Source organism: Balaenoptera acutorostrata, chromosome 9, assembly GCF_949987535.1.
Source record: "Balaenoptera acutorostrata chromosome 9, mBalAcu1.1, whole genome shotgun sequence".
Taxonomy (NCBI): Eukaryota; Metazoa; Chordata; class Mammalia; order Artiodactyla; family Balaenopteridae; genus Balaenoptera; species Balaenoptera acutorostrata.
The window spans coordinates 2,587,315-2,606,299 of NC_080072.1; the positions used below are offsets into that span (position 1 = coordinate 2,587,315).

Here is an 18,985-nt window from a genome sequence, read left to right on the forward strand (position 1 = left end):
ATGTCTGTGGTCGAAGCTGCTTCCCTGTGGTACTCTGTATGGCAGCCCAGTAAACCCATAGCCCCGCCCTGGAGTCTGACGTCAGTGTGTGTCTGGACCTCAGCAGAAGCTTCCGGCGGTTCTCCCGGCCACCTGCCTTGCAGCTAGTCTTCTGTGGTGCTAGATGGCCACCCCGACCCTCCCGGCTCCCACGGCCTCTGGGCTCAGCTCCACCACCTCCGCCCCCTCACCTGACTCGCCCTTCTCCCGGCAGCGGCCCACCTGTGGTGGCCTCTGCTCTCAGTGCTGACCTCTGCTCTCCCCCTTTGCAGCTCCTCCCCGCCCACCTGCATCCTCCTCCAGGAAGCCCTCCCTGACCATGGAGACAGCATTCCTCTCCCTCTCTCGGCCCCACACAGCCTGCAGTGGAGTGGGTTGCTAAAAAGGTGTGAAACGCCTCTGTGCCACGTATGGGTGGGTCACAGGCATGAAATTCTAGGCTTCCGAGGGCGGCTCCGATGCTAACAGCTGGGTAAGTGCTCACGGGGTGCCAGGCACAGAGCTCAGCCCTCTGCGCCATCCTCCTCCCGCCCCAGGGCCCCTGCTGTCACCCCAGTTCACAGATGGGCAGACTGAGGCAGGGACAGCCCGAGGTCCCACAGGCCGGGTGTCCTGCAGCCCTGCTGGAGCCGGGAGCCTGGCTCTGGGGCAGAGCTGGCAAGCAGGGCTCTGCCTGCTGGTGCCAGCGAAACAGAGTGTGTTCCCAGTCTTCCCCGAGACGACTCACCCAGCTGTGCCTGAGGACCCACTATTCTCGGAGCTGGGGCCACCGCGGGGCGGTAGGAGACATCCTCGGGGGAGCCGGTGCTGGCAGCACCTCCTTCCAGCTTCCGTCTGCTCCACCCGCCACAAGCACGGGCAGCCCTGCCCTGGTTCACCTGGCCTCCATCAAGCCCCCGCCAGGCCCGGCATCCTCCTTGCCGGCTCAGCCTGTTTACACGCCGCTTTCTGCCCTGCCCGCCCCTCGCAGAGGGCAGAACCCAGGAGGTCCCCTGTCCTTCCCCAGCAGCCAGACCGCCTGAAGTCCTGAGGGTTCTAGCCCAAGTGACAGTGCAGGTGAACGCCTCCCCTCACCCCCCGCCGGCTCTGGCTCTCCTGCTCTCTGACCCGGAGCCCCGGCTGGACCCCGAGCGTGGCCCACCTATGTAGCTCCTGCTGGGCCTCCCGGATGGACAGGATCCCCTCGTGCAGCAACTGCAGCCGCCACGCCTCCTTCCCACACCGAGGGCACGGGCTCTCGCAGCCTGGGACGCAGGACCCGGGGGACAAGGGAACACGGGGTGGGGGGGGGGAGAAGTGAGGATGAGCGGGGATGTCTGAGGAGCCAGCAGGTGGGGTCCTGGGGCCGTGTCCCACCCCACAGGAGCCTTCAGGTGAAGCTAATAATACAGGGAGGTGGTGCCGAGGGATGTTTCCAGAGGGAACCCGGGGCTCAGCTGGCCTCTGATTAGGCCAGAGGCGGGGACCAAGCTGGGGAGACAGGCACCCCCTTGAGAGCAGGAGGCAGAGAGGCAGGAGCCAACCCGGAGAGTCACAGACAGGTGGACAGGGCCCCGCCCCCTGAGTGCAGACTCGGGAGCCCCGCCCCCTCCCGCAGCCCCATCTGCCCCTGGGCTTCTCTCCGCCCGCCCTGAAGAGGGCGTGGCCCAGGCGGGCTCACCGGGAGCGAAGTCACGGTCCTCCTCCTCGTCAGAGAGCTCCGGGCAGGACTCGGGCGTGGAGCCGCTGCTCTCGGTGGCCTGGCTGTGGCCAGACGGCTGGTCGCTGGCCTTGCGGAGCCGCCGGTCGGGGCCAGACCCCTGGAGGGAGATGGAGCAGCTGTGGCCGGGAGCTCACCCACACCCACCGCACCCTCGTGCGCCCGCTGTGCCCTCGGGGACCTGCTGGGGTGTCGCTGGCCTTGGGGATGTGGTGGTGGGTTTATGCCAGGGCAGCTCCAGAGGAGGTGGCCGGCAGAGGAGGGAACTGCTGGCTCTGGGTGCACAGAGGAGGTCTGGCCCTGCCCTGCCTGGGCTAGAGCCTCACTCCCCCCAGGCCTCAGTGTCCTCAGGGGTAATGCAGACTGCTGGCCCCTCTGTGGCGGCCTGGGGACCGTCACGAGGTCCTGCCCAGTACATGTGGAGATGATGGGGGTGGGGCCAGGGACCCGCTCAGTGTGTGAGCTGACAGCTAGGGCTCCCCCAACGTGGAGGGACCTCCAGGCTGGTTGGCCTCAAACAAGCCCCCTGAGTACAGGAGTGGCCAGGTGACAGCAGGCCTGTGTCCAACAGACGGGCCTGGGATGGTGCCTGGACGCTCTGCATTAGGGCCCTGTGGCTCTGATGTGTATCATTGATGGGGGGTGGGGTCAGCGATGGGGGGTCGGGTCAGTGCTGGGGGTGAGGTCAGAGATGGGGGTGTGGTCACTGATGGGGGTGGGGTCAGCGCTGGGGGTGGGGTCAGCGCTGGGGGGTGGGGTCAGCGATGGGAGGTGCAGACAGAGATGGAGAGTGGGCAGTCCACCCAGGTGGACTTTGCCGCAGGGACAGGTTTAGGGGTGTGGTGGGGCCCGAGCCGACTGGAAAGGCTGAAGAGAAGGAGGACGATGCAGGATGTCAGGTGGACACGTGTGCGAGGGGCTGGGGCCATCTGGTATAGGCCGAGGGGCCGCGGGATGTGGCGGAAGGGTGGGTGGGACACATGTGGCTGGTGAGATACTGTGGCCCGTTTGCTGGGAAAATTGGGGCCCCTGGGCAAGATGGGGAGTCTGCCCTTCCCTGCCCCGGGTGGGCCGTGCCCCCCGGCCGTGTGCACAGTGGGTGTCCAGCTGGTGTAGTGGGTGCTGTTCCACATGTGGAACCTGCCCATGTGGTGGGGGCCACTCCAGGCTTCCCTCAAAAGGCACCTCTGTCTGGAGCTCTCCTTCCTTGTGTCTCCTGGAACCTCCCACCTGCACTCTCACCTGCCCTCCCCCGCGCCTCCCACCCTCTCTCCCACACTTTTGAGGCCCAGGCATCTGGGTAAATGCCCCGCCTCCTCCTCCTACTTGGGCGAATCCCTGGGCTGCCCTGAGCCTCCGTTTTTTTCATCTGTGGAATGGGATAACGTGCTGCCCGCACCGCAGAGGGCGGCTCTGGGGGCTGATGGGCCAGGACCATACACTCCGGCACAGTGCCCTGAACACCGGGGTGCCCTGGGAACTGAGCGTCCTGCAAATCCAGGCATCCAGGCCCCATGCTGGGCAGGGAAGGGCGGGGCAGGGACGCAGGGGGATGCCAGAGGAGACCCTGCTAGGACATGGGTCAGAGTGTGCCAGGGTGGGGGACCCAGAGGAGGGGGGCCAGGCAGGTGGGTGTGAGGGTGGGCATGGGGTCACACCTGGAGGGACCCAGCAGGGGCCCTGGGGGTGGTGCTGACCTGGCGCCTGGGCCCCGGGCTGCCCAGGAAGGTGGTCTGGCGGGCCATGGTCTCCCGCCGCAGGGTGTGCAGGACCCCGTCTTGCTCAAACTGGGCAATGTCCTTCAGGGGGTCCCAGGGGCTGTGGCTGGAGGGTCCAGAGAGTGTCCGTTGGCAGGGGCGGTGGCCCTCGGAGTGAGGGGGCCCCATCCCGGCCCAGCCCTCAGCCTCCCAGCAGGACTGGAGACCCCCAGGGGAGTGACCGTTGCCTGCACCTGTGTGCAGCCCCCGTGTGACCCTCCGTCCCCGTCACCCAAGGCCAGGACGGCGGGGGTCTGCTACCCAGCCCAGGGCGGGGCCCAGGCCACTGTCTGCCAGCACGCACTCCTCGTATCGGTAGCGCCACTCCCGGCTGGCGGGGTCCAGCTGGAACAGCTGCGGCGACCAGGGCACCAGGTTCTGCTGGCGCTCTCGGGCCCGCTGCCGCTGTGCCTCCTCCAGGGCAAACTTCTCCCGCGTGGCTTTGTGCTGGTCACCCTCGCTGATGGCCCTGGTGACGTGCTGCCAGAGCCTGCGAGCGGAGCACACGCGCTGAGCTGGGGGACCTGGGCAGTCCTGTCCCCTCACGCTAGAGGGGAGCCTCAGAGCAACCTCCACTTGGTTGCCTCCAGTGACAGGGAGCTCACTGCCTCTCAGGGTGCCCGGGTCTCCTGGGCACTGTTGATTTACCCTGAGACGGTTCTTTCTTACGCTGGACGCACACCTACCACCAGCAGGGCCCTCCCTGTGGACTGCAGGTCATCTGCCCCGGAGCCTGCTCTTCCCCAGGCCTCCCCTGCTCTCCCTCCAGGTGCCCACAGCTGGACGTGTCCTCTGCCAAGAAGGGTCCACTCAGGTCCGTCCTCCCTGCCAGGGACATACAGGGGACGTGCATCCAGGAGACAGCAGCTGCCGGCCCGGCCACCAGCCTGGATCAGGGGTCCTGCGGCGCCCGGGCCTCACCTCTCCGACTCCAGCTCTGTCTGCTCCTCCAGAGGCACCGTGTGCCGCTTCAGCCGCCGCCCGCGGATCTCCTCGCTTGGGTTCCAGAAGAGCTCGGCGCCTCCTCTGCCCTCCTCCTTGATGAACACTTCCCTGTCCTGCCCCAGACGGCCGGGCGGGTCAGAGGTGCCGGCCGTGGCCGCTGCTGCCCCTGGGCCCACCCGCGCCTGCCCGGAGGCGGCCTCTCACCCAGTGTCCCGTGAGCCGTGCCAGGACCTCCTCGCCCGACGTGATCTTCCCGGAGACCTGGTTGAGGCTCGTGCTGCCCCCGAAGAAGGGCTGCGGGGACACACCCGAGACGATGCCCTCAGGACGCCGGTGAGGGCGGCAGCCACGCCCCCTCGTGGAGCTGGGGAGGAGGGGCCCCTTCCTCACAGGTGGGGGGGGAGGTGAGCTCCCAGCCCCAGTGCGTGGGGGGCCGGCTGGGACGGGACTGAAGCTGGAGGTGGCCACGCTCGCCCACGGCCCAGCCTGAGCTCAAGGGTGCTGGGTCCCTGCCAGGCCTTTGTGCCCCGTGGTGGGGAAGGGGCCTGGGCCTGTCCTAGCTCTGCTGTGTGGCCTGTGGGCAGCCCCTTCCCCTCTCTGGGCCCCGCTGTGCTACAGGGAAGCCAGGAGCTGCTCGTCCATGTGCACCTGCTCAGGAAACCATCCCTGGGGCACTGAGAGGGCAGGAGGGGGCCCCCCAAGGCCTCGCCTCTCCCCGGCCCAAGCCCCACGTTCCCCAAGGCCCCTGGGTGGCCGAGGTGCTGTGGCCAGTGCTACCTTGAGCTTGAATTCCAGCTCAGCCTGGAAGTTGTTCTTCTCACACTCGACGGTCACTCTGCCGCCCAGCTCCATGGTCATGGTGCCGTAGAGAATGCCTGGAACACAGCCGCATTGGGGGGTCAGGGCCACCCCCGGGCCAGCCGAGCCCCCAGACCTCTGCCGAGTCCTGACCCAGCAACACTGAGCCGGGGAGGCCCCTGTCAGGGCCCGGAGGGCGAGATGGGAGCAGGGAGGGGGCAGGCACTCTGGGGGCAGTGCTGCCAGGAGGAGGAGAATCTTGTTAGGTGAGCAGAGCCCGTGACCGGGCCTGATTCCGCAGTGACCAGCTCCCCGCAGCGAACGGGGTCTCTGGCCCCAGGGCTTTTGCTCATGCGAGTTGCTAAGTCTGGGAGACACCCCCACCCTTTACTAGGTCACCTCCTCCAGCAGCCCCTGTTCCAGGCTCCCAGGAGCCCCACTGCCCCCGGGAGGCCCTCGTCAAGGTCTGTCACTCCGCTCCGCAGTTCCTGCCCCGATGTGGGTGCCTGCATCTTCCCTGCTCACTGCTACGCCCAGGACGGGCCCACTGGTTTTATTTTTTTTTTAACTTAATACATATATTTTTTAATTACTGAAGGAAAGCATGAGTCTTCTATTTCTGGTCTTATGGAGGGCTTACCCTAAAAGAAAAAAAGAAATGAGGGAAGGAAGGAAGGAAGGAAAAGGAAGAAAGAAAGGATCATTCTCACTCGAAAACACTTAGAGATGTGGGATAAAATAAGTCTTTCAAAAATTAAAAAAAACGGACTTCCCTGTTGGCTCAGTGGTTAAGAATCCGCCTGCCAATGCAGGGGACACGGGTTCGAGCCCTGGTCCGGGAAGATCCCACATGCTGCGGAGCAACTAAGCCCATGCGCCACAACTGCTGAGCCTGTGCTCTAGAGCACATGAGCCACAACTACTGAGCCCGCGAGCCACAACTACTGAAGCCCGCGCGCCTAGAGCCCATGCTCAACAAGAGAAGCCACCGCAATGAGAAGCCCGCGCACCGCAACCAAGAGTAGCCCCCGCTTGCCACAACTAGAGAAAGCCAGCGCGCAGCAACGAAGACCCAACGCAGCCAAAAATAAATAAATAACTTTATTAAAAAAAAAAAAAGATTTAGCACTAATTAAAAAAAAAAATTAAAAAAGACAAGCTAATTGAAATCGCCAAAAGGCTGGAATCACCCCCAAATCCCCCTGTGCACAGGCTGGAAAAGCTACACGGAAGGGAGTCGGGCCTCTGAGCTGCTCTGGCGTCTCTCCAGGACACACCAACGTGGAGTCAGAGAAACAGCTGCAGGGCCGGGTGTGCAGGGCCCGATTCTCTGCTGCGGGGGGTGGGGGAGGAGGTCTGAGAGACCCTAGAACTGTCTATACCTTGTTGTGTAGTTTTGACTTTGGAACCAGGTACATATTTCATTTACAAAATTATTTAAAAAACGAAGTTAAAAAAGCAATTCCTAAAAATCCAAAGTGAAATGAAACAGAAGACCAGAGTGGGCGTGATCCCAGAGGGGTATATCTGATGACCTTACAAATCCCAGAGGGATCGACTCAGGACAAGAAGGGGCACAGACATCACAGCCCACGCTGCCTTCAGCCATCGCCCTGTTGCTGGTGGGCCTGAGTGTCATTCTGTGTGCTGTGTGTGGTGATAGGACAAACAGCGAGCGTGGTGAGGTCACGGAAAGCGGCTTTCCGGCGTGGGGGGAGACATTTCACACGTGAGGTGAATGGGGCGTAAAAAGACCCGCTGTCTTGAATCTGGATTGGAAATGTCAGTGCAAACTCACCTGTTTTCATCTTAAAAAAAAAAAAAAGATTCTATCTTCAGCTCACCGGACGAAAGCCCTGGAAACGATGATCAAACCACTCGTAGGAAGCAGACCTCGCCTCCAGACAATGGTATCTAAATACCATTTCCTACTGGGAGGAACCTGGGTCTCCCAGGAGAAATGCCCGATTCAAGGTCTAGAGCAGGAGATGTCAGGGTCTCCCGGGGTCACAGCAGAAGGAGGCAGGCCACTCGGGCTGGGTACAGAGGACACAGGGGCCAATCTGAGGGCTCCCGCTGGCCGACATGGCACAAGGAGCAGTGGTAGAGTTCTAGCTGGAATGTTCTGTATCGACCGTGCATGTTCTGATCAAATAATACTCAAAGCAACAGCGACCTCACCAAGGATCCCCTTTGGAGGAGACAGGGGCAGGGGAAGGAAAACTCATTACTATTTTGAAGAACTCTGGCATTTATCCTACAGGTACTGGCCTAGCGGGTAAGCACATGGTAGGCGAGGGCGAGTTTCTCTTCGCAGGAGGCTGCCTGATGGCTGGATGAAGGAGCAATGGACCGTCACCAGGTTAGAGGGACCAGGAGCTGAGAATCCACGCCGCTTAAGATCACAGATGTGGAGCCAACCCGATGTCATGAACTTCACGGCAGGAAGACGGGAAGCCACCTACTGTTGTCTTGTTGGAAAAACTGTGCCTGAAAGTGATCACACCTCCAGGGACGAGGTCAGCTTCCAGTTTACAGAGAACACGTTCAACTACACCACAGACGCAGCCAGTAAATCCAGACTAGAGGAAACCCCACAAGAAAATGACCTTATTCCTTCCACAAATACAGTGCAAGGGAAAAAAAGGTGAAGGTTCACACCAAGCACAAAGCGTGACCCTTATCTGGAATCCTGTTCAAACAAGTGAATCGTAACATACGTGTGTATGTACGTATGTAAACATACATTTATTTACGACAATCAGAGAACTTTGAACACTAACTGTATGTCTGATGGTATTAGGGAAAGAGCCTTGAGTTTTGTTGTGTTTGTTTTTTTAAAATTTTTGGTGTAATGATAGTCTCGCGGTTGTGGTTAAGAAGGGGAATCCTTATCTTTTAGTGACACTCTGTGAAACGCATAGATGACGTGATATCTGTGATCTACTTCAAATGAATGAGGTGGGAGGCGTGCAGGGATAAAGGAAACAAGATTGGTGCTCGCTGTGTTTTGGGTACGTTGCGGTGGGGGGGAGGTCACCGTCCTTTCACATGTGTTTGAAGTTTTCAATTAAAAAAAAGTTGAAGAAAAAGTAATGCTCTTTTAAATGCACTGATGAACAGATAGGCATGCCAGAAAATAAGGGCAATCTTCTGGGAGAAAAAACAAACAAGAAGGAGAGGGGGAGAAGGAGGAGGGGGAGAAAGAGGAAGAGGAGCATTTGCCCTCTAAGCAGAGAGGCCTTTACTGACCTGAGCCCTTGGTGTCCAGTGGGGTGCAGGACAGAGGGGCTTGGGCCAGAGCAACAAGGAACGTGTGTTCTGAGACATTTCCATAAAACTGGGACTCTCACATCGCTATACTCTCAGCAAAAGGAGAGTCAAGGAAACAGCTGTGGGCTTCCCTGGTGGCGCAGTGGTTGAGAGTCTGCCTGCCAATGCGGGGGACACGGGTTCGAGCCCTGGTCTGGGAAGATCCCACATGCCGCCGAGCAACTAGGCCCGTGAGCCACAACTACTGAGCCTGCGCGTCTGGAGCCTGTGCTCCGCAACAAGAGAGGCCGCGACGGTGAGAGGCCCGCGCACCGTGATGAAGAGTGGCCCCCGCTTGCCGCAGCTAGAGAAGGCCCTCACGCAGAAGGGAAGACCTAACACAGCCATAAATAAATTAAAAAAAAAAAAAAGAAAAAGAAACAGTTGTATTGGGCAGAGCTCTAGGGGTTAAAAATATCCCCACCCCCTACATCCCTGGCCTTCAATTTGTAAGGTGAGTTTGGGACTCAAATTGAAACTTCCTGTGTGGCCCAGAAACAGCCTACTATACATGACAGCCTAGTATAGGGGAAAATCCCCAGCAGAATTAGGATCTCAAGGTCTTAATATATACAGTCAACCACTAAACAAATGTTTATCCAGAATCTCACTGCTGTGGGCAGTGGGGACACAGCGGCAAACTGGCTAGAATATTAGGATTCCTAGATAGAGAATAGAAAACAATTGCGTTTATGATGTTTACAGATCTGTGAGAAGAAATTGTGAACTTGATCAAGGAACAAGATACAAGTATAAAAGAACAGGCAGGTTTGAAGTGGAATCAGGTAGAACTTCTAGGGGGAAAAAAATCCAAAACTTCAAAATTGAACTCAGTGGATGAGTTAAATATTAGGTTAATCATAGTTAAAGGTAGATCTAAAGAACTTATCTAGAACGTAAAGACATAAAAGATGTCAGATGCAGGGCACAGAATGTCTGAAGTTCTAGAAAAAAAACTGAGAAATTGGAGTGAGGCAGTATTAAAAAATAATGGCTTAAAAACTTCCACACTTGATCAAAACCATGAAATCTCTACTTAAAAAGTTCAAACAAACAAAAGCCCTTACAAATAGAAGAAATAAAGAAATCAAGCCACCGAAAGGCATGGAGGAATTTTAAATGCATATTGCTTAGCCAAAGACGCAGGTTTGAAAAAGCTACATACCCTGTGATTCCAACTCTATGACATTCTGAGAAAAGCAAAACTATGGAGACAGTTAAAAGATCAGCGGTTACCAGGGGTTGAGGGGAGGGGGGAGGGACGAATAGGTGAATTCATCTATTCACGTCTAACCATAAGAGATTTTTAGGGTGGTGAAACTATTCTGTGATACTGTAACGGTAGAAACATGCATTTGTCCAAATCCATATAATTATACAACACAAAGTGTGAACCCTAATGTAAACTATGGACTTAAGTTAATAATAATGTGTCAATATCAGCTAACCAATTGTAGCAAATGTAGCATACCAATGCAAGACGTTAACAGTAGGGGATCCGTGTGTGTGTATGTGTGTGTGTGTGTATGTGTGTTGGGATGGGGGGTATATGGAACTCTCTGCACTTTCTGCTAAAATTTTTGTAAACCTAAAACCACTGTAAAAAAAGAAAGTCTATTAATTAAAAAATAAAAAAGAAATCCTATAACTGAGTCACTTTGCTGTATACCAGAAATTAACACAACATTGTAGAGGAAAAAAAAAACAAATCCAAACCTTGAACTACTACACTGAAATTGCAGAAAACCAAAGACAAGAGAAGATCTTAAAAGCAGCTACAGAGAAAAGCAGACCATGTAACAAACAGGCCAACAGCTGATTGATCACCAACCACAATGGAAATTAGAAGGTGGTAACAAGCTTCCAAAGAGGAGAGAAGGACAATCTGCCTGGAATTCCATACCCAGCTAAAAAGTCATGGAAGAGTGAGGGTCAAATAAGATACCTTCAAATAGACAAGAACCAGGGTGCTCTCCCTGAGGGAGCCGGCCTGGGCTCTGCCCTCCAGGGTGGGGGTACCATGGCTTCTCACCTTTGCAGTGGGCGTAGGGCATGGTAAGGGTGTAATCCTCCACCCGGTTCAGGAAGGTGAGGGTGGCCTTGCCATCCAGCAGAGCTGACAGTGAGTTCCCTGCAGAGACGGGGCAGTGGGACCAGTGAGATGAGACGGATCCTCGGGACCTGGGCCCCCACCTCCACCCCAAGTCACAGGACCTGAGATCCCTTCCAACAGGTGGAAAGAGTCCCAGGCACCTCCAGCTGTGTGACTGTGGGTGGGTCGCTTAACCTCTCTGAGCCTCAGATTCTGTAAAGGCCCCGTCCAGGTCGTACAAGTCATTCATCCTGAGGAGTTACCTAAGTTGCCATGTGTCCATGTTTATTTCACTTACTAAAGCAGGGATTCTTAGGGTGGAGGCTTCGAACCTTTTCAAACTAGGGCCTCTGCTCTGATTTTAAACACCAGCGGAGAGCGGGTACGGCCCGCTCAGGGCTGAGAGTCACAGCCACAGTCAGTGACGGGAGCACAGGGGTGGAAAAGGTGGGCTGAGCCTGTACGCCCTCTGCAGTCTGCTGGGCGCACAGAGGCACTTAGAGCACCTGCCCACCAGTGAGAACAATACGAAGGTCGACAGGACGGAAAAATGCAGACAGACCCACGGTGCCAGGCTCTCGAGGGCTGCTGCCCGACAGATGCCCTGTGATGATAAAACTGTTCTATCCCATGCAGCATGTGGCTACTTGCCCTGTGGCCAGAGCAACTGCGGAGCTGCCTTTTAAGTTTTATTTCATTTGAATCAATGAAAATAGCCACATGTGGCCAGTGGTGCTGAATTGGACAGCCAGCTCTAGGCCACATGTGGCCAGTGGTGCTGAATTGGACAGCCAGCTCTAGGTGGCACCTTCACGTGGCTCTTTCTCATAATCCTCCCAGCATCCGTGCAAACTCTACGGCTGAAGGATGAGAGGCCGGGGGGAGCGGGCTTTGGAGGGCTCTGCCTGACCCCAGGTTCTGAGCACTTTACCCCTCGTGGTCCCTGGCTAGGAGAGGCGGAGCGGGACACGAACATGGCCACCGGGGGAGGTCTTGGTGACCACCGAGTCCGGCAGGTCAGTCCTCCCCCCATTTCCTCGAGGCCCAGGGGAGCCCCCCTCACCGTAGAACCGGGACTTGGCTGTGATGCTGCCACTGATGCAGAAGCCGTCCTTTCGGTTGCTGACGTGGAAGGCGGACACGGGTGGGTGGTGGGACACCTGCGGGTGGAGAGGCAGCTCCTGCGACGGCCCCAGCAGCAGGCAGGCCCGGCCCCCCACCACATCCCTCCCAGTCCCCGGAGCAGGCGTGAGGGCAGTCCCCATCTCTCATCCCCAGCGTCCAGGGAAGCCAGGCCTGAGTCCTGGGGCCCCGGGGGGAGCTGGCTGCAATCCCCGCATCCCCCCAGGGTGCCCCCAGGAAAATGGGAGGCGCTGTCCCCCGCCCTAAGGCAACACTTTCTGCTGTCACAGCCGAGGTGGTGCCTGCGCCTCCTGGGAGAATGCCCGCCGGCGGCAGTGAGGCCAGAGCTCTTCCAATGGTCGAAGGTGGGGCCACCCAGAAACGCGCCTGGGGGTCAGACGCCCCCTGCCCACTGCCAGGGCCCCGTCCGCTGCAGAGCCCAACGGCCTGCCCAGGGTGGCCGGGGCCCTTGCCTGCTCAGCTATGTAGAAGGTGTGGCTGTGGCTCTGGGGGTGGAACCAGCAGCAGCGGAAGGTCTCCCCCAGAATGGGGTTGTAGGGCTTCTTGATCCCCTGCAGGCAGTGAACAAAGAGGCTTGTGTGAGAAGCTGGGGGTGGGGCACAGATGCCAGGTGGGACAGGGTGTGGACCGAGGGACAACGAGAGGGGCTGCCTGCTGCCCACAGCCCCGGGCACCTGCAGGGAGGAGGTCTCCAGAAGGGATGTCTAGTCTCCCATCGGCATCTGGGAACAGCGCCCCACTCCTGCTCTGGGGAGACTATGCTTCACCCTTGGTTTACACTCGGGGGATGGCCCACGAGGTGCCCTGTCCACTTCTTGGCTCTGAGGGGCACGTGAGACCCTAACCACATCAAGCTCTCCCCGGACCTCAGGGGAAGCCAGTGCACAGCCCGCTCAAAGCCCCCTGTGGCTTCTAATGACCTTTCAAGTTAAAGCCCAAATTCTCCAGCCCTGCTATTTCAGTCACTTCCCTGGGTGGGAAGTCAGGGTTTGGTCCCCCATCTCTGAGGACCTGGGACCACTATGGGGACGACCAGGATCCTTCAGGGTCATGCGGGGTAGGGGATGGCCTCGGACTCTGGGTGGGGTCAGGTGCCAGGGCGCAGGGCTGCGCTGTAGTTGCGCCCTCCCCGGTCGGAGCTTCTCACCTTGGGCTTCTTGTAGAAGCCGGACAGGTACCATTGCAGCACGAGCTTGATCCGGCTGTAGGCGTCCTCCTCCAGGGCAGCCCTGCGATGGGGTGGGGGAATGCCCTCACTCCAGGTCGGGGGACCTGGGCTGCCCTCCACCCTTTCCCGGCGCCCTCTCTCCTTCCGTTTCAACCTCCATCCACTTGCTGAAAACCCAGGCCCCTCCCCAGCTGCCCAGCCCCCCAAAAGGAGGAGTTTCCCACCCTCCCCCACCACTCCGGAGAATCGGGTTTTCCACAGAACTGGAAAACGTCAGGGTGGCTCCAGTGCTGGGGCAGAGAGGGCGCTGCTGGCTCGAGGCCGGCAGGATGCCGCCTCCAGGAAGCCCCCGGGATGCTCTCGCCCTCACCCAGCTCCCTCTGCGTGGGCTGCTGAGCCTGCAGCCCGCCTTCCCGCCTCGGCCTTGTTCAGCTTGAGGGCGCCAATGCCAGGGCTCAGGTGCCCAGAAGGCGCTGGGCTCACCTGTGACGGGGGCCCTGACCGGACGTGGGGCTGCCCCGCCCTCCCTGTCCACCAGCTCCTCCCACGGAGGCCGGGCCCCTTGGAGGCAGAGGCTTCAGGGACAGTTTCCTGGGGACCCTGAGGACTCTCTGTGGGGCAGGCAGGGGCTGAGGGAACCTGGGGGGTCTCTGGGCACCTCCCCGTCGCTCACCGGGAGAGCAGGTCGGCGTGGTAGTAGTAGTCGGAGAGCTTGTTGAGGAAGGAGCGGGGCTCCAGGACGAAGGTGGGCAGCACCACGCGGGACAGGTCCATGCCCGGCCGCAGCTGCTTCAGCAAGACCCACATCAGACTCTTGTGCTCGTCAGACACCGTCTCTACCTGCGACGCCTCGCCCAGCTGCCGGCAGAGGGACCGCGGTCAGGCTGCAGCCAGAGCCGGGCGGGGAGCCTGGAGGGGCGGGCGGGCGGGATGGCGCGGCGACTCTGACTGGAGGGGGCGGGATGGACGGTACGGCGGCCAGGCGTACCCCCTGGCCGGGCCGCTACACCCAGCGGGCCTGTCCCAGCCCCACCTGAGCCCTGCATTTTCCAGCAGGCCCGAGGGGCAGCTGCTGGCCCAGGCCAGCTCCCGCCTGCCTCTGTTCCTGGCCAGCCTGGCCGACCTGGGCCCTCCCCGCGGTTGGCGCACATCCACCGTGGCTGCTGACACCTGTCTGTGGACTTTGCATGATCTGTGCCGTGGCAGCAGGTGCCACGTGCTCGAGGAGACCTCCTCCCACCCCCAGCCCATCTTGTCTTCATGGGGTGACACAGGTGCTTCAGGCCTGCACCCCCTTCAGAAGGGCGTCTTCACTTGTCCGGGATCGCACGGCTAGAGGGGGCCGCCCTGGACCCCTCCTCTCTTCCCTGAGACGTCTAACCCTCACCGAGGCTCCAAACACGAGCCCCGGAGCTCTGGGCTTTGCCTGGGCAGGGGGCGAGGGGGCAGGGGGACAGGGAGGCAGGGTAGGGGGTGGGGGGCTCCATCTCCCAGGCCGCACCAACCAGCAAACCCTCAGGTGGGCAGAATGATCTCAGAAAGGGTCATGCAGCTGTCTAAAGACAGCTGGCTGGGGGGGCAGGTGCTCCCAGGCAGGGCTGTGCATCGGGGACCCTCCAGTCTCGGGAAATGCCATCGAGCCGCGGTTCCCGGGCCAACGCCAAGCCCCTCTCCCCTCCCCATGGACCCCCCCCCCCACCACGCCCCCCGGTCTATGGCTCCAGGGCCTCGGGCCTGGGGTGTGGCTAGACTTGGCTGTGGATCCCCATCCCCTGACCCCCCAGGGAGGCAGGAGAATCGGGTGCCAGCGGCCAGCCCTGCATCAGGGCCCATCACCACCCTGCTGGGCCACCTTAGGCCGTCACTCTGCCTCTCTGTGTCTGCACGGCTGTGGCCGAGGCCTAGTGGCACTCGCTTGGACAGCTCGCCTGGGCACCGAGGGGAGGGGAAGCCCCCAGAGGCAGTGGTCACGTCTGACCCCCCCGAGGCTGTGGCCCCCGGCTTTGATGTCCAGGCCAGCTTCGGGGCGCGCGTGGCAGCTGCCGCAGCTGGGAATCCCCTGCACCCCCCATCCCACCCGCGCTCCCTCTAACCCTCCCCTCTGGCTTCTGCCCCTCCTCTCCACCGAAAGTGCCCTGGTGAAGGTCACCACCACCCCCGTGTCACCCTGTCTCTCCTGCTCCAGCTCCCAGCACAGCTGCCCCTGAGACCACCCCTCCCCTCCCCTCCCTGCCACGCCTCCCAGGGTTCCTCTGAGGAGCCCCGTCTGTGCTCAGCCTCTGAAGGCTGGGGTGCCTGGGCCCCTGGGCCCCTTGGGCTGCCCACCCAAGCCCTATGTCCCGACGGCCCCCCGAGCCCCAGACCCTCCCGTGCAGCAGCGTCTCCCCTGCACGTCCAAGCCTGGGACACAGCCTGGTCCCACCCCCAGCCACCAGCTCTTTCTTCCCGAGCGCCCGTCTCACGGGTGGCATCGCCGTCAGGCTGGCTCCTGCCCACCTGCCTCTGGACGTGCCCTGAACCCCTTCTCCTTTCCCCACCCCGACCCGGGTCCAGGGCGCCGTCAGCTTTGTCCAGACAACACTCCTCCTTAGCGGGTCCCCGGCTCCACCTCTGCCCCTGGACCTTCTGAAAGTCTCACCTGGACCCCGGCAGGCCGCCACCTGAAACTCCCCTGTGGCCTTCCCACCACCCTCGCCAGAGCCCCGCGGCCCTCCCCAGGTCCCGGCCATCCTGGCCTTCCCGTCTCCCTGGCCCTCTGGGTGCAGCAGACCCTGCGAGCTCTCCCCGAGGGGACGGCCAGGCGTTGCCTCCACTGCTTCAGGGATGCGGGGAGCGGTGCCGGGCGGCGCCCGAGCTCCAGGCAGGGCGGGCTCTCACCTCCCCCAGCTCCTCGTGGTCCTGCACCACGTACGTGGTCCCCCTGCGCACGGGGCGCCCCGGGGCCTCCGACTGGTCACTCCCGCTCTCCGCCTTCCGCCTGTGGTCCTGGGTCTCCTTATCCGAGTCCTCAGCATTCTCTCTCTCTGACTTGTCTGAGAAAGCATCGTTCTCCAGGGAGGACCCGTTCAGTCTGGAAGGGGGATGGCGCCCGTGGGTTGCTGGTCACAGGTGAGGCCCAGGCACGCCCACCTCTGGGCACACCCCCCAGTACCCTCACCCGGGGCACCCCTCGCTGCCCGGCGCCTCAGCGCCATCCCTGTGTTGAAAAGCCTCAGCGATGGGCATTTGACACTATAAGCCCCAGTTCACAGGCGAACACCCTGAGGCGCCCCGGTCCACCTCGAGTGGAGGAGGCCTGCCTCCCGGCCTGGGGTTTGGGCAGCCAGACCTCGACGGCGTTTGCCCCCCATCTCCTCCCCACGTACAAGGAGACCCCGTGCGGTGGTGCCAGGGAGAGCCCGGGCCCAGGAGTCCCCAGCAGGCTCCCGGGAGGGGCTGGGCCCTGCCCGCCACGCCCCTGCTCACGGGAACAGGTCCTGGTCGTGGATGGCGGCCGAGGGGGGCAGCCCGCAGAGCGAGGAGGGTGACGCGTCTGGCGAGGACCCGGGCTCCCCGTCGCGGCCCTGCTTGCATGCGCTGAGTCGCAGGAGGCTGGAGCAGCGCAGTGCCAGCTCCAGGGCGTCCAGCCAGCAGCGGCCTGTAGTGGGCGGGGGGCGGGGGCGATGAGCAGCCCCCAGCTGGGGAGGCACCCACTGCGCACTGGGGAGCCTGCCCACCCCCGTCCCTCCGTTCCTCAACAAGGAGCCCCCCACCGGATCCCCCCTCCCAGCACACTGTCAGTCACCCACGTTACAGGCAAGGGCTAAGGCCAAGATGGGTAAGTGACCCCCTCAAGGTCATATGCGTAGCAAGCTCAGGCCACTCTGCACCCAGAGGCCCTGTGAGCTCCCACCTGTGGCGTCAGGGCGAGGGCCCTCCCTGATGGAAACTGGCCCCCCCAGGTCGGGGCAGGAGGGGGCCTCTGCGCTGAGGGCTTTCCTGGCCTGGAGCACAGGGCAGGAGGGGGGGTGGCAGGCTGGGGAAGGGGCTGCTGAGCCGAGGCCGCAGAGAGGCAGCCCCTGGTGTTGGAACAGCTCCGGGAGGAGGGGAGGGCCAGGCGGGCGGGGAGGCAGGGTGGGGTGGACAGAGCCGGCCGCCTCCAGCCCCCAGCCCTTGTCCTCAGCGCCCTGCAGCCCTTCTGGTAGACGCCACTGCGGGTTGGACCTGGGATTAAAGGACCTTGAACTCGGTTCTTTCCTTCTCCAAGCCTTTAAAGTGTGACCCTCTTGGAGACAGTGAATTTCCTTCCCTAACTCTCTGTGGTGCATCCCCGGGGCCTGGCGTTGGGAGGGGTGCGCTGGGGATCGCGGAGGAGGGGCTTGCAGGGATGGTGGCTCCTGGTTCTCAGGAGGACACCCGGCGTCCTGCGGGGGGTTTCACTGCAGGCTTGGTTGGATACCAACCTTCCAACTTTCAGCCAGGGCTGAAAGTTTATGGCGGTGGAAGGTGGGGAGCTCCTGGGAGCAGAACCCGCAGGCGAGAGCTGGGAAACCCACACCTGCTGAGTGGGGCCTGGGGCCCTGACGTGCGTTTTTTGTGGTTGCCACAAGGGACTAGACATCCTAAATAGCATGCATCCTTCGAGCCCATTCCTCCTCCTCCTCCTCCAGGAAGCCCACCCTGATACCCACAGGGGCTGTGGATGCCCTTCCTCCCTGACCATGGCCCCCCACCCCATCAGGGACTCAGCTCATGCTTCAGCCCAGTTAGCCCTGTCTGCTGGTTTGCTGGTGTTCTCCCGCACTAGATTGCAGACTCCATGGGAGCACTAGCTGCCCAGCCCATCCCAGGGCCCACGAGGGGCCTGGCACCGAGTGGGGGGCTGGGGAAATGAGGGTGGCATTCAAGCGACTCAGGACAGCCCCTTGGAGCGTGGATGCAGCATCTGGCCACCAGGGGGTGGCGTGGCACCTTAGGGACGGCCGCCTGCCCCAGACTCCCAGCCGGGAGGGCCGGAGCCCAGTGGTCAGGCCAGGCTGCCTCGGGCAGGGCCTTGCCTGCCCTGGACCGCTGGTGGGGTGGGAGTCTTACACCAGATTCCTGGGAGGCGCCAGCCCTCAGGGCTTGGCGATGGGGCGGTGTGTGTGTGTGTGTGTGGGCAGCCGCGTTTACTCGGGGAAGCCACTAGAGGGCGCTCCAAACACGTGCGCTGATTTGGGAACCGGGCTTCGTCCCCGGCTCCAGCACTTCCTCATCTGCAGTTCACCCAACCTATCTCCGCATGTGTCAAACGTGGATGGTTAACAGTAGTATCTGCTGATTCAGTGGTGCCTGGCACGTGGTTGGCACCCAGTAACTGTTATCTGGTTGCTTTTAAATAAGGTCATCAGATTCACATAGCAACTGGGGAGACAGTGCTACGGTTCATCTTTTGCCCACAGGGAAGACTGACGCTCCAGAGAGGGGGCTGGTGAATGCCGGGCTCGTCCACTGACACCAGGCTGCCTCCTTGGATGGCGGTGGAGGAGTCCGAACCGGGGCCCCATACACCTGGCCTAAATCCCGCCAAGGGGAGGGGTGCTTCAGGTGGGGTCACCGTGGAGACCAGCAGGGCAGGCAGGTACTTACCGTCCGACTCGGAGGCGGCCCTGAAGATCAGGTAGCTGCTGGGGAGGGGCTGTGTGATGGAGCCCACGCTCTCACCTTTGGGGCCCTGGAAAGGCAGAGACCCGGTGTCACCCGAGGGATGGGCCAGGGATGGGTGGAAACACAGGTCGTGCGGTCATGTGGACCCACACTCAGACACGCGTGGACGCTTCCGGGGCCTCAGGACCCCTAGGCAGGGTCAGGCCCCTGGCCACGCAGACGTGGCAGGCAGCAAGAGAGGTGAACGGGCGGGGTGCTCTGTCCCTCTTCTTAGCTGGTGGTCCCACCCTTGGCTTTCCAGCTCCGAGCCCCCCACTTTAGGGTGACCAGAATCAGCATGTGCAGATCCAGGACACCCAGTTAAATCTGAATCTCAGAAAAATTACATATATAGTATAAGTATACCC

At 61.0% G+C, this 18,985-nt stretch overlaps 1 protein-coding gene across 9 annotated transcripts in view; it reads right to left on the minus strand.

Moving 5' to 3' along the window:
* OSBPL5 (oxysterol binding protein like 5) overlaps positions 1-18,985 on the minus strand; it is a 68,175-nt gene that overhangs the window by 1,386 nt on the left and 47,804 nt on the right. For 8 of the 9 annotated variants that reach the window (XM_057552806.1, XM_057552803.1, XM_057552808.1 and 5 more), the window contains 15 exons: positions 18,561-18,645; positions 16,419-16,590; positions 15,831-16,023; positions 13,627-13,811; positions 12,933-13,014; positions 12,238-12,336; positions 11,706-11,802; positions 10,583-10,681; positions 5,218-5,315; positions 4,645-4,734; positions 4,417-4,553; positions 3,800-3,985; positions 3,436-3,562; positions 1,700-1,838; positions 1,181-1,283 (listed from right to left, as the gene is read on the minus strand). In XM_057552806.1, the coding sequence (XP_057408789.1) occupies positions 1,181-1,283; positions 1,700-1,838; positions 3,436-3,562; positions 3,800-3,985; positions 4,417-4,553; positions 4,645-4,734; positions 5,218-5,315; positions 10,583-10,681; positions 11,706-11,802; positions 12,238-12,336; positions 12,933-13,014; positions 13,627-13,811; positions 15,831-16,023; positions 16,419-16,590; positions 18,561-18,645 (1,892 nt within the window). The remainder of the gene's footprint in view (positions 1-1,180; positions 1,284-1,699; positions 1,839-3,435; positions 3,563-3,799; positions 3,986-4,416; positions 4,554-4,644; positions 4,735-5,217; positions 5,316-10,582; positions 10,682-11,705; positions 11,803-12,237; positions 12,337-12,932; positions 13,015-13,626; positions 13,812-15,830; positions 16,024-16,418; positions 16,591-18,560; positions 18,646-18,985) is intronic. The other variant, XM_057552807.1, reaches the window with a different exon arrangement.